We start from the raw sequence: 13,737 nt of genomic DNA, 5'->3' as shown, positions 1-13,737 counted from the left end.
GGTACCACGGCTGCACCCCAAGCCTCCTCCTGGGACCCCCCAAATCCACATAGCATGGGAAGCCAGAGCCAGGAGCACTCATCTGGGATGGGTCAAGTGGGAGGGCTGAGACAGGAATGGGGACACAGGGATGGGGTGTGGGGATGGGGTTTGGGGATGGGATGCAGGGATGGGATGCAGGGATGGGATGTAGGGATTGGGTGTGGGAATGGGATGTAGGGATGGGGTTTGGGGATGGGATGCAGGGATGGGATGCAGGGATGGGGTGTAGGGATGGGATGTAGGGATGGGATGCAGGGATTGGGTGTAGGGATGGGGTGTAGGGATGGGGTGTAGGGATGGGATGCAGGGATGGGATGCAGGGATGGGGTCTGGATCTGGAGGTGTTGAGATGGAGGCGCAGGGACTTGTTGCCAAAAGCTGACAGCACAACTGGGGTGAAGGGTCCCAATGTAGTTATGGGGGCACGGGAACGTGTCAGGAGAGGGGCTGGACGTAACACATGTGGGGGCAGAGGGGTGTCCCTGCCCCTCCTGGGGGTGGGGGGGTCGGTGGTGTGTGGGGTGAGGGGAGGTAGTGCCCGCTCGTGTGCCGCGGGGCCATGCCCGTGTCCCGGGGCGGGGGGGGGGGGGGGGGTCTCGGGGTCCGCAGCCCCGTGTCCGTCCGTCAGGGTCTGTCGGTGCGGGGGGGGGCCCGCGGACGGCCGAGATACAGCCGTAGCCATGGCGACGTGAGCCGGATGCGGGGCCGGGGGATGCTGCTCCCGCCCGCCCGCCCGCCGCAGGTCGGTACCGCCGCACCGCGACCGGGGCCGGGGGCGGCCGGGGGCGGGGGGGGGCCCGAGGGGGTCTGGGGAGGCTCCGAGGGGGCGGGAGGTCGAGCGGGAAGGGGGGAAGTCGCCATAGTGGGGTTGGGCTTGGGGGACCCCCAACGCTGGTGCTGCCAGCCAGCAACAAAGAGGCTGAGGTGCCGGCCCTGGGGAGACCCCCGGTACCCCCCGGTACCCCCCGGTACCCCCCGCACTCCCTGCCTTCACATTCCTCCCAATACCTCCTTTCCCCTATCTCCTGGGCACCCCCCCACACCTCCTGCACCCCTCAGCTCCCTCCTGTGCACCCTCCTCTCTGTTACCTGCACCCCCCAGCTCTCCCCACCCTCTGTATCGAACAAGCCCATCGACACAATCGTCTCCCACTTCCTCTTGTGTACACCCCCCAAATTCCTCCCCTTCATCCTCCCATGCCCTTAGTCCACCCCCCACCTCCTCCCTCGCCTTCCACGTCCCACACACACCCCCTGCTCTGGGTCTCGGGGCGTCCCCCAGGCCGAGCTGCCCCAGCCCCCCTTGGGTGTTGGGAGCACCCCCCACACCACAGGGATGCTCCTGGGACGTGACATGGGCAGGGGATTGGAGTCCAGCTGCAGAGAAGGACCAAACTCTTCTCTGCTGTGGGAAACTGAGGCACGGGGAATGCCTGAGCAGCTGGCAGATGAGTGCCACCAGCTCCACACCTGCCCTGCAGCCGCCTCAGCTCACCTTGCCCAGCGCAAGGGCTGGGCCTGGCTCCATCCTGTGGCAGGTGATGTGCTCTGTGCAGGGAGTGTGCGTGTTCATTGGCAGCACAATATTCCCTGGCTTAGAGGGAATCCTCCAGGGGGAGATCCAAGCAGGAGCAAGACCCACGAAGCCACAGCTGTGGTCAACCCCAAAGCACCAGGGGAAACCGACCCACCCCAGTGTTGAGAGACCCTTGGTGGGACTCCCTCCCATGTTCCAAATCCTATATAGGGAGGCTGTAAATAACATTCCCCCCCACCACGTCCCCAGACCACTGTGACCAGGGGAGCCAAAAAAGAGGAGAGACAAGGCTGAGAAGGGATTCTGGCTTCCCACGCTGCCGGAGCAGCGGCGAGGCTGCTGTCACCTCACATCCTGTGTCAGCCCTGGCTCACGCTGGGGAACACTGGTGGTTTTCCTCAGCCCCACCACAGCCCCAGTCAAGCCTTCAGCCTCGCCGAGGAGCCTCTGCTCCCTCTTCCATCCCGCCTCCCCCTCCGTGGCCTCGGTGGCTGTGGCCCAGGGCAGAACAATGCGGCCGGTCCAAGGCTCCGTGCGGCCCCGTCCCCCAGCCAGCCCTTTGCCAAGTGGGAAATCCGGGGCAGAGTAACCTACTTTCTGTGCTCACAAGGAGCTTCTGTCCCAGCCAAGCAAGGTGGTGAGCACAGCGCTGCCCTCCTGGGGCTCCATGTCCCGGTGGGCTGCTCTGGGGATGGGAGAGGCAGGTAAGGAGGCCCCAGCAGGGTGGGATGCTCCTCAGCCTTGTCCAGAGGGATATTGGGGTACCTCAGGTATAGCTCTCATGTTGAGGAACTCCAGGGCTTTGGCTTTGGGGGGTTTCTTGCCTACAGCCATCCCAGAGCAGCCTGGGGTTAAGGATGGAATCTCCAGGGAAATGGGCTCCTGGAACAGCTGCAGGAGCTTTGTGGGGGTGCCCCATGGGGCTGTTTGTGGGGAACCACGCTCTGCCCTGGGGGGCAGCTTTTCTGGGTGATGCCTGTCCCCGTGGGGCTGGTTTTGGGGATGATACTCAGGCCTGCTCTTGGCCCGCACAATGCACAGGAAAATGCCATTTTGTTCCTCACCCCAAAGACTTCCCCAGCAAGCAAAGCCAGGCATCTGGGCACATCTTTCTCCCCCAAATCACCCCTCGGAGGAGCAGAGCTCCCTGGTTCCCATCCCAGCTGCCTCCACCAGGCTTCGCTGCTGTCCCCGCGGGGGTGAGAGGCAGGGAAGGCGGGCGCCCACTGCCCCAACCTGCCGGGGCTCGTCCTCTTCCAGCAGGACTTTCAGGTTCCCGCAGTCCCGGCGGAGCCAGGCAGGGCTGGGCTGGGCCGGGCTGCAGCGAGCCCAGCACGAGCCGAGCTGGGAGCTTGGCAGCAGGGCCACGCTGCGGCTGGATCCAGGGCATGGGCCCACGGGAGACTCGTGGCCACAGCCCCCGGGGCTCGGGCACCTGCCCGGTGCCCATGCTCCAGGGGGGGAGGTGAGCGGCTGTGTCCTCGCCCGCCAGAGAGGTAATGCCGCTCGCTGGGGACACGGTGGCCAGCAGCAAAGGGGTCCTGGGGGACCGTGAGGTTCTGCAGACGTGGCTCTTTCCCCAGTGCTTCTGGCATCAGCTGCAGAAAGAGCTGCAAGAAGGGGGTTGCCGTGTGTGTCGTGTCCCCCCCGCCCATTTTGTGGACGCTCTGGTAACTGGTGGAGCCAGAGGAATCCCTGATGGGGATGGGCTCTGAGGCTCTGGGGGCAAAGGCAGGAGCCTCTGGACACTGTGCCGGGGTCCCGTGCAGGAGCCCAGAGGGGTGAGGGGAAATCTCTGACTGGGCCAGAGATTTTGGTGCAGGAGCGCCGCAGGGCGAGGGGACATCTCTGAGCGCCGGTGTGGCACTGGGAAGCTTGTGCCCAAACTGGGGAAGGGGTGGGGGGGGGGGTCATGTGGGGCTCGAGGTGCTGAGGGCACCCCCATCCCCCACCCCTCTGCCGGGTGCTGCTTCCCCCTCTCGTTTCCGCCGGGTGCAATGACACGCAGCCCAGCGGCGTGTGCCCTCACCCTCACCCTCTCCGCAGGGATGGTGGTGGGACCCTCCTGGGGCGCATCCCCGCCGCCCCCCGCCATGCCCGCCGCCCTTCGCCTGCTCTGCGGGGTGGTGGTGCCGGCTGCCCTGCTCTGCGCCGAGCCCCTGCCCCGCCTCGCCTTCCCCAGCGGTGAGTACGGCCCCGGGAAGGGCTGGGACAGCTGGGGAGGGGGGTACACAGCCTCTGCGTGGGAGACTGTCCGTCCCCAGGGCTGAGCATCCAGCATCAGGAACCTTGGGGTGCCCCCCGTCATAGCCCCCCCCTCCCTGCCCCATCACTGACCCTCCCGTGGGGTCGGAGACAGCGCCAGTGGCCGCAGGTGATGTGATGGGGGACGAGAGTAGATGAGGCTGCTTGGCACCCCAACACCCCGTGGGCCAGATCCCACAGCGGTTTTGTCGCCCAGCTGGCACCCAGGGGTCTGCTCAGGGTCACCCAGGGGGGACGAAAAGCTGCCTCTGCGAGGGACGGGGCACGGCATGTCCAGCTGGAAGGCAGGTGGCAAAGCAGGAGATTGGAGGGGCTGTGATGTGGCAGTCGGGCTGCAAGAGGGTCTGTGTGCCATGGCAGGGTCGGGCCTTTCCAGCCCTGCCTGCACTGCCACTTCCCTTTCCCCATGCAGCCGTGCCCAAAATTGCAAAACCCCCCCAGTTTTGGTGCCTGCTGGGGATGAACGAGAATCTGCAGTCCCTGGCTGTGCCCGAGGGCACCCTGAGGGATGGTGATCTCGAGGACTTGTAATCCTTCCAGGCTGGCACCCTGGGGCAGTGCATCCCCCAAACAGAGCACTACCCTTGGCCATGGCCCCAAAGCATCACAGGCACAGCTTGGGGGGAAAACGCACCCCATTTCTGGGGGTCTGCAGCTTGGGGATGTTCAGCTCTTGCAGGAGGAGCTGGAGGGGACAGTGGGAGGTGGGGACCTGGAGGGTGGAAGGGGTGCTAGTGATGTGGGAGCTGGAGGGGAAGAACTGCACCCCATTTCCTGTGTGGGATGAGCCACAATGGCAGCGGCTGCCGCATCCGCACGCGACTGATGGTGGTGGTGGTGTGTGTGTGGGACCCCTGGGCTCCCCTCACCCCCTCTGCTCCCGCCAGGGGACCCCCGGCGCACCCTCACGCGCTTCAGCCAGGACAACGTCTCCCATTACGACATCTTCCTCCTGGATGAGAGCGAGGAGGAGCTGTACGTGGGGGCACGCGACTCCGTGCTGGCCCTCACTGTTGGCACCCCTGGCAGCATCCGTGCCAAAGCTTCGGTGAGCAGCCACCACTTTTGGGGAGGTGGGAGAGGGAGGTGCCTCTGCTGCGTTTCAGTTTCCCCGTGGGGCTGGGCTCAACAGCCCAGGCACATCTTCATTCCCTTTGCAGATAATGTGGGGACCCACAGAGGAGAAAACCTCTGAATGTGCTTTTAAGAAGAAGAGCCAAGAGGTGAGATGGCCCTGTGGGGGCTCAGGGATCCCACAAAGCTGCTGGGGTGCTCATCACCCAACCCTGCTCCTTCCCCCTCAGACTGAGTGCTTCAACTTCATCCGAGTCCTGGTGGCCCTGAACCAGACCCACCTCTACGTCTGTGGGACCTACGCCTTCAGCCCCGCGTGCACCTACATTGTGAGTGTCCTCCCCAGGGCAGGGCACTGGGGTCTCTGGGCAGGCTGTAGTGTTGCTGTGAGGACCCACAAAATACGGGCCCAGAAGTGAGTTGCATCATGGGGGTCCCCAGGATGCGGGTGCTGGGTGTCCCCCCCTCCAAGGGACATCTTTGTGTCCTCATCTGCTAAAGGAGCCCTTGGTGAGTCTCACTCAGCTGCCAGCAACTCTTCCTGTGGCAGGGAAATCCCAGTTTTGGGTCCCCTCAGGTGACTCCAGGCTCTCTGTCCCTGCCTCAGTTTCCTCCATGCTGAGCACGTGGTGGGGACTGCCACTCCCCAAAATGAAAATGAGGGAAGGTGACAGGAGCCGGGTACCCCCAGCATCCTCTGTCATCATCCCTGCACCCACCTTGAAGACATGGGCCACCCTATGTCTGCAAGGTATTCCACAGTCATTCCCTATGGATTTGGGGTTGTTTTCAGTCCTTTGGCTGATTTTTCTCCCCTTTTCCACAGCACCTGGAAAACTTCACACTGGTGCCCAGTGGCAGAGGACAGCCCTTCCTGGATGGGAAGGGCCAGTGCCCCTTCGATCCCCAGCACACTTACACGGCCCTGCTGGTGGGTGAGTATGGGGCCAGTGGCCTCGCAGGTGGGCTCCCATCCCTGGGATGGAGTGGAGGGCGAGGGTCGGGGGGGTCCTCGCCACGGCTCAGCCCCCACTGTGTCCCTGGGCAGATGGAGAGCTCTATGCTGGCACCATGAACAACTTCCAGGGCAACGAGCCCATCATCTCCCGCTCGCTGGGCACCCGCACCCTGCTCAAGACAGACGCCTTCTTCCGCTGGCTCTCGGGTGAGCAGAGGGCAGCTCCTGGGCAGGATTCCTGGGGAGGTGCCTGCAGCCCCCCACGGCTCCAGCTTCTCACCCACCTGTGCCTGTAGCCGACGCCGCCTTCGTGGCCTCCTTCAGCGCACCCGAGGACGACAAGGTCTACTTCTTCTTCGAGGAGACAGCGGACGAGTTCGACTTCTTTGAGAGGCTCCTGGTGCCACGGGTGGCCCGTGTCTGCAAGGTGTGACAGCAGGGAATGATGGTGGGCTACGGTGGGGGTGCAGCGATGGGGGATGATGATGATGATGGTGAGACAGGGACGGGATGGGAGACAATGATGGGAGACAACGATGGGCATGATGGTTGTACTGTGATCAGCAACGATGACAGGGGACAATGGCAGGGGACAAAGGGGTCTTGGTGATGAGCACCCTCTGGCTCCCGCAGAGCGATGTAGGGGGGGACAAGGTGCTGCAGAAGAAGTGGACGACTTTCCTGAAGGCGCAGCTGGTGTGCTCCCAGGCCGGCCGCTTCCCCTTCAACGTCATCCACCACGCCTTTGCCCTGCTCCGCCACGACGGCCGCGCCGACTTCTACGCGGTGTTCACCTCGCAGTGGTGAGTGCCCGGGGGTGTGGAGGAGGTCCAGGGGCCTGTGCCCTGCCGCTGCCCACCTGGCTGTCCTTGTCCTTCCCTGCAGGCAGGCGGGCAGGGCGGGCAGCGCCGCCGTCTGTGCCTACAGACAGGAGGACCTGGAGAAGGTCTTCGAGGGCAAGTACAAGGAGCTGAACAAGGAGAGCTCTCGCTGGACCATCTACAGTGGCCCCGACATAAGTCCCCGGCCTGGCAGTGTGAGTGCTGCCCACTCAGGGGGACTGGACTTCCCAGGGGACAAGAGACGGGGTCTGTCTATCCCCGTTTGCCCTGTGTGCTCGCACTGCAGGCGGCGTGAGAGAGGAGAAGGGTCCCTCTGCACCCCACTGACGCTGGCCAGGGCAGCGCGGTGATGCAGCACATCCTCCCTTCCCACGTCTCACCTTCCCACACCAGCACAGACCCCTCTCTCCCCCCCCACAGTGCTCCATGGGTGCCTCCTCGGACAAAGCCCTCTCCTTCATGAAGGACCATTTCCTGATGGACGGGAAGGTGTCACCCATGCGGGGGCAGCCTCTCCTGGTGAAGTCGGATGTCACCTACACGCGCATCACGGTGCACGAGACTCGCGGCGTGTCGGGGACCACGTTCCGTGTCCTGTTCCTGGCCACAGGTGGGGTGACATGGGGGGCGCACAGGGACACCCATCCGACCCTCCCCTTGGCTCCACAGCCTCAGCGACGTCCCCTGTGCCCCACAGCCGAGGGTCTCCTGCACAAGGCAGTGGAGCTGCCTGGGGGTGCCCACATCGTGGAGAGCATCCAGCTCTTCGCCAAGCCAGAGCCGGTGAAGAACCTGCTGCTGGCGCCAGGCAAGGTAGGGCAGGTGTGACCACCCAGACACCCAACAGCCACCCAACGCCGGCACCGGGGCCGGGGGGGAGGCTCAGCCCTGCACCGCTCCCTCCCCAGGGCATCCTCTACGTTGGCTACTCCAGAGGCGTCCTGCAGGTCCCGCTGGCCAACTGCAGCCTGCACCGGAGCTGCGCCGAGTGCGTGCTGGCACGGGACCCCTACTGCGCCTGGCACAGCCCCGAGGGCTCCTGCCGGCCCGCCCGCCTCGCCACCGAGGACGAGTGAGCAGCGGGCTGGGAAGGGGAAGGGGTGCGGAGGTCAGCGGGATGCTGACCCCCGCTCTCCCGGCCGCAGGAGCGCGTGGCTGCAGGACGTTGAGACGGGGAGCCCGGTCACCGCGTGCCACCGTGGGAGGAGCGCGGCCATGCCCCGCTCCTGGGGGGCACCGGAGGATCCCGCTGCACAGGGTTGAGTATGGGGGCGCAGCGGGATGGGGCGCGGGGCGTGCGGGGCCCACCGCCTCACGCTGTCCTCCGCACCCACAGGGCTCAGCCCCCGGCCCAACGCCGTGGTCCCCCTGCCGTGCCCCCGCCACTCCGCGCTGGCCACCTACAGCTGGCAGCAGCCCAGCGGTGCCCGGGGGCGCACGGTGCTGCAGCCGGACCACACGCTGGTGGTCGTCATGCAGCAGGGGATGGCCGGCACCTACAAGTGCCAGGCCACAGAGAACGGCTACACCTGGACCGTGGCTCACTACCAGCTCAGGGACTCCGGCGGGGACGGGCTGGGTAAGGAGGGCTTGTCCCGGGGGTCCTCGGGCCCTGGCACGCCCCGGTCCTACTGGTTGGAGTTCGTCACGGTGACGGTGCTGCTGGCGGTGACGCTGACCGTGGCTGCCTGCGTGGCCCTCCTCGCCTACCGTGACCAGCTCAGAGCCCGGAGCAAGGTGCGGGGCTGCAGCACGCCCCACAGCCCCCCATCCCGCCCCCGGGAGAAGGTGCCCCTCAACGGGGGCACCAGAGAGCCCCCAGCTCCTGGAGCTGCCACGGAGGAGGAGGAGGAGGAGGATGAAGGCTCCCACGCTTGCTGCCTCCAGCTTGACGGGGACATCGACGTTGACAACAACCGGCTCCACGTGCCGGCAGGGGACAGGGCGTGACACCGGCAGTGGGTCAGGGAGACCCCCGGGGGGGGGGGGGGGGGGGCGTGGGGAGGGCTGTGAATGTGAAAGGGTTTTCGGTTTTGTTTTTATTTAATACACCTGTTTTAACCTAAGGCTCCCGTTCTGGGGCTGAGGGTGGAATGGGCCCTGGGATGGGACGAGAGGGATGGGATGGGGCAAGGGAGTGGGATGGGGAGAGAGTGGAGGGCGAAAGAAGGGTCACGGGGACAGATGTGGCACAGAGGAGAAACGTCCCCGTGGGGCGAGGACGTGGGGTGGGGGAATGGCTGGAAGTGGTGGACGCTGACACCGGTATTACCCCAGGGAAGAAACCCAGGTTCCATAAAAACCACAACGTGGGGCAAGCTGGGCTCGACGGGCTCCGTCAGCCAGCGGGGCACACACCCTGCACTGCCACCCCCCACCCAGTGCTGCATGACCCCAGCCCGTGGGTGCCCCGAGTGGCAGAGCCCCCACTTGCCCCTGGCTGTCCCCCTACCCCGCTTCCAGCGTCTTTGGTCCGCCTTTTTAAAGCCAAACCACCTGTACATTTTGCTTTTCGCTTTTTTATTAAAAAAGGAAAACTCGACGCCTCACATTGCCTGCGTCCGTGGAGCAGCCCCGGGGGCCTTTTGGGCGACGTGCGAGGCCTGGGCCAGGGGAACACGTGTGCGCGCGTGGGCGTGCGGGGACGCGCGTGGGCGTGCGGGGACACGCGCGTTCCCGTGCAGCGTGCACGCGCAGGGAGGGGCACGGAGAGCGGGACAGCCCTCTCACGCCCGCCCATCACCCCCTCCTGTGGGTGCACCCGTGCTGTTTTGCCCTCCCGGCCTCGCCCCGGCCCCTCCAGCACGCAGGACCCGCACGCAGCGCTGAGGGTCACTGGCCCTTTAAGAGCCGTAATTCGGCGCGGTCCCTTTAAGGCGCCCCCCCCACCGCCGCCCTCTTTACTGCGGGCCGGAAGCGCGTGGGCACTTCCGGTGCGACCTCTGCCCGGTCCCAAGATGGCGGCGGCGCTCGGGTGCTGACGGCGCCGGTCACTTCCGGCGGGGAACGGCCATGGCGCGGCGGGGCCGGCCCGGCCGGCGGCTCGTCGGGGGTCCCTCCCGCCGGCGTCAGGTGAGGGGCTGCCGGGGCCGGGGAGAGGCCTGGCCTGGGCCAGCAGCGGTGCGGCAGGGCCTGCCGGTGGTGGCCCGGCCCGGCGCGGCGCGGTGCCGGTGCGGGCGGCGGCGGCGGCTGAGCGGGGTCCCCGGGCAGGTGTGGAGGCTGCGGGGCCGGACGGGAGGGCGGCAGGTGGGGGAGAGGGAGCGGCTGGCGAGGGGTGCACGTAAGGCGGGGTGGAGGAGGGGGTTGGTGTGAGACCCCTTGGCATTGAAAGACCCCGGGAGAAAGGGCCGGAGGGTCCCGGGGCAGACGGGGAAGGGCCCGGAGCTCCCCTCGGCGAGGCCCCCCGGGGCAGGCGGGACAGGGCTTGAACGGCCGCGGGGAAAGGAGCTGGAGGGTCCAGGGACCCTCCTCAGGGCAGAGGCCGAAGCCCTCCCCGGGGTGGATGGGGACGCGGCCGGAGCCCCCCGGGGCTGCAGGGGTGACGCTGCCTTGGGGACAGCGGCGACACCCCCGGCCCACGGGCCCGCGGGGCTGGGGACGCTCTGGCCCGGCAGTGACCTTGAGCGGATCGCGGAGCGGGCTGTCCCGCCGCTCTGTGCCTCAGAGCTTCCGTGGCCAGGCATGGGAGGTGGTGCACTGGCCCGGGGGTGGGAGCGGGGGGCTCCTGCCCGCGGGGCGGGGAAGGGCTGGCACCGGAGTGCCGCTGCCGCACGGCTTGCGGAGCCCCAGAGCTGCGGGCTGCCGGCGGGGCTGCGCTTCGAGCAGGACTCCTTCTCTGTGCCGGGTTTGGATCCCCCCCCGGCGCGGGCTGAGGTTAAGGAGCGAAGTGCGCGTTAGCTCAGTGACAGTGAGCTGGATGTGGCGTTAGCTCGGTGAGAGTGAGCTGGATGTGGCGTTAGCTCAGCTCGGTGAGGTGGATGTGGTGTTAGCTCAGCTCTCTGGGATGGATGTGGTGTTAGCTCAGCTCTCTGGGATGGATGTGGTGTTAGCTCAGCTCTCTGGGATGGATGTGGTGTTAGCTCAGCTCAGTGACAGTGAGCTGGATCTGGTGCCCTAGCTCAGCTCAGTGGGATGGATGTGGCGTTAGCTCAGCTCAGTGAGGTGGATGTGGTGCCCTAGCTCAGCTCGCTGGGATGGATGTGGCGTTAGCTCGTCTCAATGGGATGGATGTGGTGCCCTAGCTCAGCTCGGTGACAGTGAGGTGGATCTGGTGCCCTAGCTCAGCTCAGGGAGGTGGATGTGGTGCCCTAGCTCAGCTCAGGGAGGTGGATGTGGTGTTAGCTCAGCTCGGTGGGATGGATCTGGTGCCCTAGCTCAGCTCAGGGAGGTGGATGTGGTGCTCTAGCTCAGCTCAGTGACAGTGAGGTGGATGTGGTGCCCTAGCTCAGCTCGCTGGGATGGATGTGGCGTTAGCTCGTCTCAGTGGGATGGATGTGGTGCCCTAGCCCAGCTCAGTGACAGTGAGGTGGATCTGGTGCCCTAGCTCAGCTCAGTGGGATGGATGTGGTGCCCTAGCTCAGCTCTCTGGGATGGATGTGGTGCCCTAGCTCAGCTCAGGGAGGTGGATGTGGTGCCCTAGCCCAGCTCTCTGGGATGGATGTGGTGTTAGCTCAGCTCGGTGGGATGGATCTGGTGCCCTAGCTCAGCTCAGGGAGGTGGATGTGGTGCCCTAGCCCAGCTCAGTGACAGTGAGCTGGATCTGGTGCCCTAGCTCAGCTCAGGGAGGTGGATGTGGTGCCCTAGCCCAGCTCAGTGACAGTGAGCTGGATCTGGTGCCCTAGCTCAGCTCGGTGAGGTGGATGTGGTGCCCTAGCCCAGCTCTCTGGGATGGACACGGTGCTGTAACACCAAGGTCAAGGTTCCATCCCCGAACGGGCCGTTCCCGTTCACTCCAGAGCTGGACCCGACGGCCCCGCTGGGCCCTGTCCAGCTCACGCTGTTCTGTGATTCCGTGCTGGAGGAGGTGCCAGGCAGCCTCGGGCTGACTGCAGCTGGTTCCCAGGCCGGTGCTGAGGCATTAGCATGCTGGGCAGGGCACATCCCTGCCCGGGGCACACAAAGGCCCTGTCTGTGCTTGCCAGAGAATCATCTTTAGCTCCAGCTGCAGCAACGAGCGGTTTGGGGACCAGACTGACAGGGTGGCATTAAAGGACGTGAACTGGGGGGGTTTATACTGAGCTCTGTGTGTGGGAGACTGAGGCTGTGCCCAGATGAGAGAGCAGGGATGCCCTGCTCGGAACCCCCTGCTTGGATTTCCAGGCAGAAGTTCAAGAAATGCTGTTTTGTGCATGGTGGGAAGGAGCCACTGAGGGGTGGTTTTGGCAGGAAGCTGCTCCAGAGTTTAAGGATGTGTGAGCTGTGGTGTGCTTGTACCTTGTTTTGGAGGGCAGGTCAATTCTTAGGAGATGTAGCTGGATTATTTTTATATCAGTCTCCCTAAAATTCCTTGAAAGATCATCAAAGAGTTGCTTAATGAGTGTGATGGGATCCCTGCCCTGAGCAAGGCCGTGGTCTACATTTCTGCAAGATTAAATGCTCTGAGCAAAACTCTTTATGCTGGCAGAGTAAGAATTGCAGCCATGCTGGTCATCCCTGGAGCTGCCCTTCCTTCTTCCACACAGGAGGGACTTTGAGTGCCTCAGAGCCGTGAGGTTAAAATGACTTTGTCTAATTCAGATCCTGAATGAGAAGAGTTACTGGTGAGAGTCCAGAGGAAGTACAGCTGTTTCCTCGAGAAGTTGTGGCTGAAATTCTAAACCCAAAGCACTAGAGCACATAAAAGTAAATAAAGATCAAGGAATTATTATTGTTGTTGTTGTTTTGTTTTCTGTATTGCAGTAATAAGCATGTTTTTTGCAGGCAGCCCTTCCCCTTCCTTTGTGGGGAGCTCGATTCCATCCCTGGGTGGCAGAGGAATTTGGAGTATGGACTAAACCCTCAGGCTTCACCAGGGAATCATATTGGCTAGACTCCATTTTAATTTTTTAAATGAAATATTAAGCTAGTGGGACTCTTAACAAGAGCCAAGTTGTATTTTCATAGGTGCTATGCACAGATAATTCCTGTGCAGGAAGCTTTGTGTGTCAAATCATGTCAATATTAGCAAACCCAGTAAGGCTGTAATTGTAACTAAAGCAGTCCAGGCTTTGCTTAGCCAGGCTCTGGTGTTTGTTGTGCCTTAACTGCCAAGGCAATTGGCTGTAGCTCTCTTTACAATGGTAAGAAGGTGGTTTTTGGGGTGTTTTTAATTCCCCTGTCCATCTGCAGGAGCTGTGGTAGCCTGTAATGCTGTTTGCTCCTGTGCAGCAAATATTTTGTTGGTCAACAGGCAATGAAATGGTCACTTAATGGGACACCCACCCCTGATCTGCCTTAATTTCATAACTGTAATTTCTTTTCTGTGCCAGAGGTAAACAACTTCCAGTTGTTTTGTTACTGTGTTTCTAACAGAATGTCTCTGGCCTGTGTGAGTTCTTCATGAATTCTGAAGTGTTGAGACATTTCCCTAAGAATCCCAGACTGGTTTGGCTTGGAGGGACCTTAAAGCCCATCTCATCCCACCCCCTGCCATGGGCAGGGACACCTTCCACTATCCCAGGTTGCTCCAAGCCCCATCCAGCCTGGCCTTGGACACTGCCAGGGATCCAGGGGCAGCCACAGCTTCTCTGGGCACCCTGTGCCAGGGCCTGCCCACCCTCACAGGGAGCAATTCCTTCCCAACATCCCATCTAAGCCTGCTCTTGGTCAGTGGGAAGCCATTCCATCTGTCCTGTCACTCCAGGCTCTTGTCCCAAGTGCCTCTCCCTTGGAGCTCCTTTAGGCACTGATGTTATGGCTTGGTAATGTAAAGTGCCCCAAATCAGTGTGTGGTGGTGACTGCCCATCCCTTTGAGTTCTCACTTGGTGAATCTGTTTTCAGATCAAGGTTTTGGCTCCCTTGTTCCTGTTCCTGCTTCTTG

At 63.3% G+C, this 13,737-nt stretch overlaps 1 protein-coding gene across 3 annotated transcripts; it reads left to right on the top strand.

Annotated features, from left to right (window-relative positions):
• The first annotated feature begins 760 nt into the window (after positions 1-760).
• Positions 761-8,717, top strand: SEMA4A (semaphorin 4A). 3 transcript variants are annotated; one of them, XM_053966919.1, is made up of 15 exons: positions 761-784; positions 3,626-3,763; positions 4,732-4,892; positions 5,005-5,067; positions 5,149-5,247; positions 5,745-5,853; positions 5,967-6,083; positions 6,173-6,303; positions 6,510-6,679; positions 6,762-6,912; positions 7,139-7,328; positions 7,416-7,531; positions 7,627-7,790; positions 7,864-7,976; positions 8,055-8,716. In XM_053966919.1, the coding sequence occupies exons 2-15, from the start codon at positions 3,628-3,630 to the stop codon at positions 8,666-8,668; spliced, it is 2,334 nt and encodes a 777-aa protein (XP_053822894.1). In that variant the 5' UTR covers positions 761-784; positions 3,626-3,627; the 3' UTR covers positions 8,669-8,716. The 3 variants fall into 3 exon arrangements, with proteins under 3 accessions (XP_053822894.1, XP_053822892.1, XP_053822893.1); XM_053966917.1 differs by lacking the exon at positions 761-784 and adding an exon at positions 2,213-2,283 and having other exon boundaries at positions 8,055-8,717; XM_053966918.1 differs by lacking the exon at positions 761-784 and adding an exon at positions 2,840-3,075.
• Positions 8,718-13,737: the final 5,020 nt, after the last annotated feature.

Source organism: Vidua chalybeata, chromosome 29 (genome assembly GCF_026979565.1).
Source record: "Vidua chalybeata isolate OUT-0048 chromosome 29, bVidCha1 merged haplotype, whole genome shotgun sequence".
In the NCBI taxonomy this organism is placed as follows: Eukaryota; Metazoa; Chordata; class Aves; order Passeriformes; family Viduidae; genus Vidua; species Vidua chalybeata.
Note: the sequence above shows the minus strand (reverse complement) of the source record. Positions and strands in the feature narration are given on the sequence as shown.

Coding starts and splice junctions, on each gene's coding strand:
- SEMA4A (XM_053966917.1), top strand. CDS start 2,247: ATGTCCCGGTGGGCTGCTCTGGGGATGGGAGAGGCAG. Junction 3,764..4,731: donor CCGCCTCGCCTTCCCCAGCG/GTGAGTACGGCC, acceptor TGCTCCCGCCAG/GGGACCCCCGGCGCACCCTC. Junction 7,532..7,626: donor TGCTGCTGGCGCCAGGCAAG/GTAGGGCAGGTG, acceptor CTCCCTCCCCAG/GGCATCCTCTACGTTGGCTA.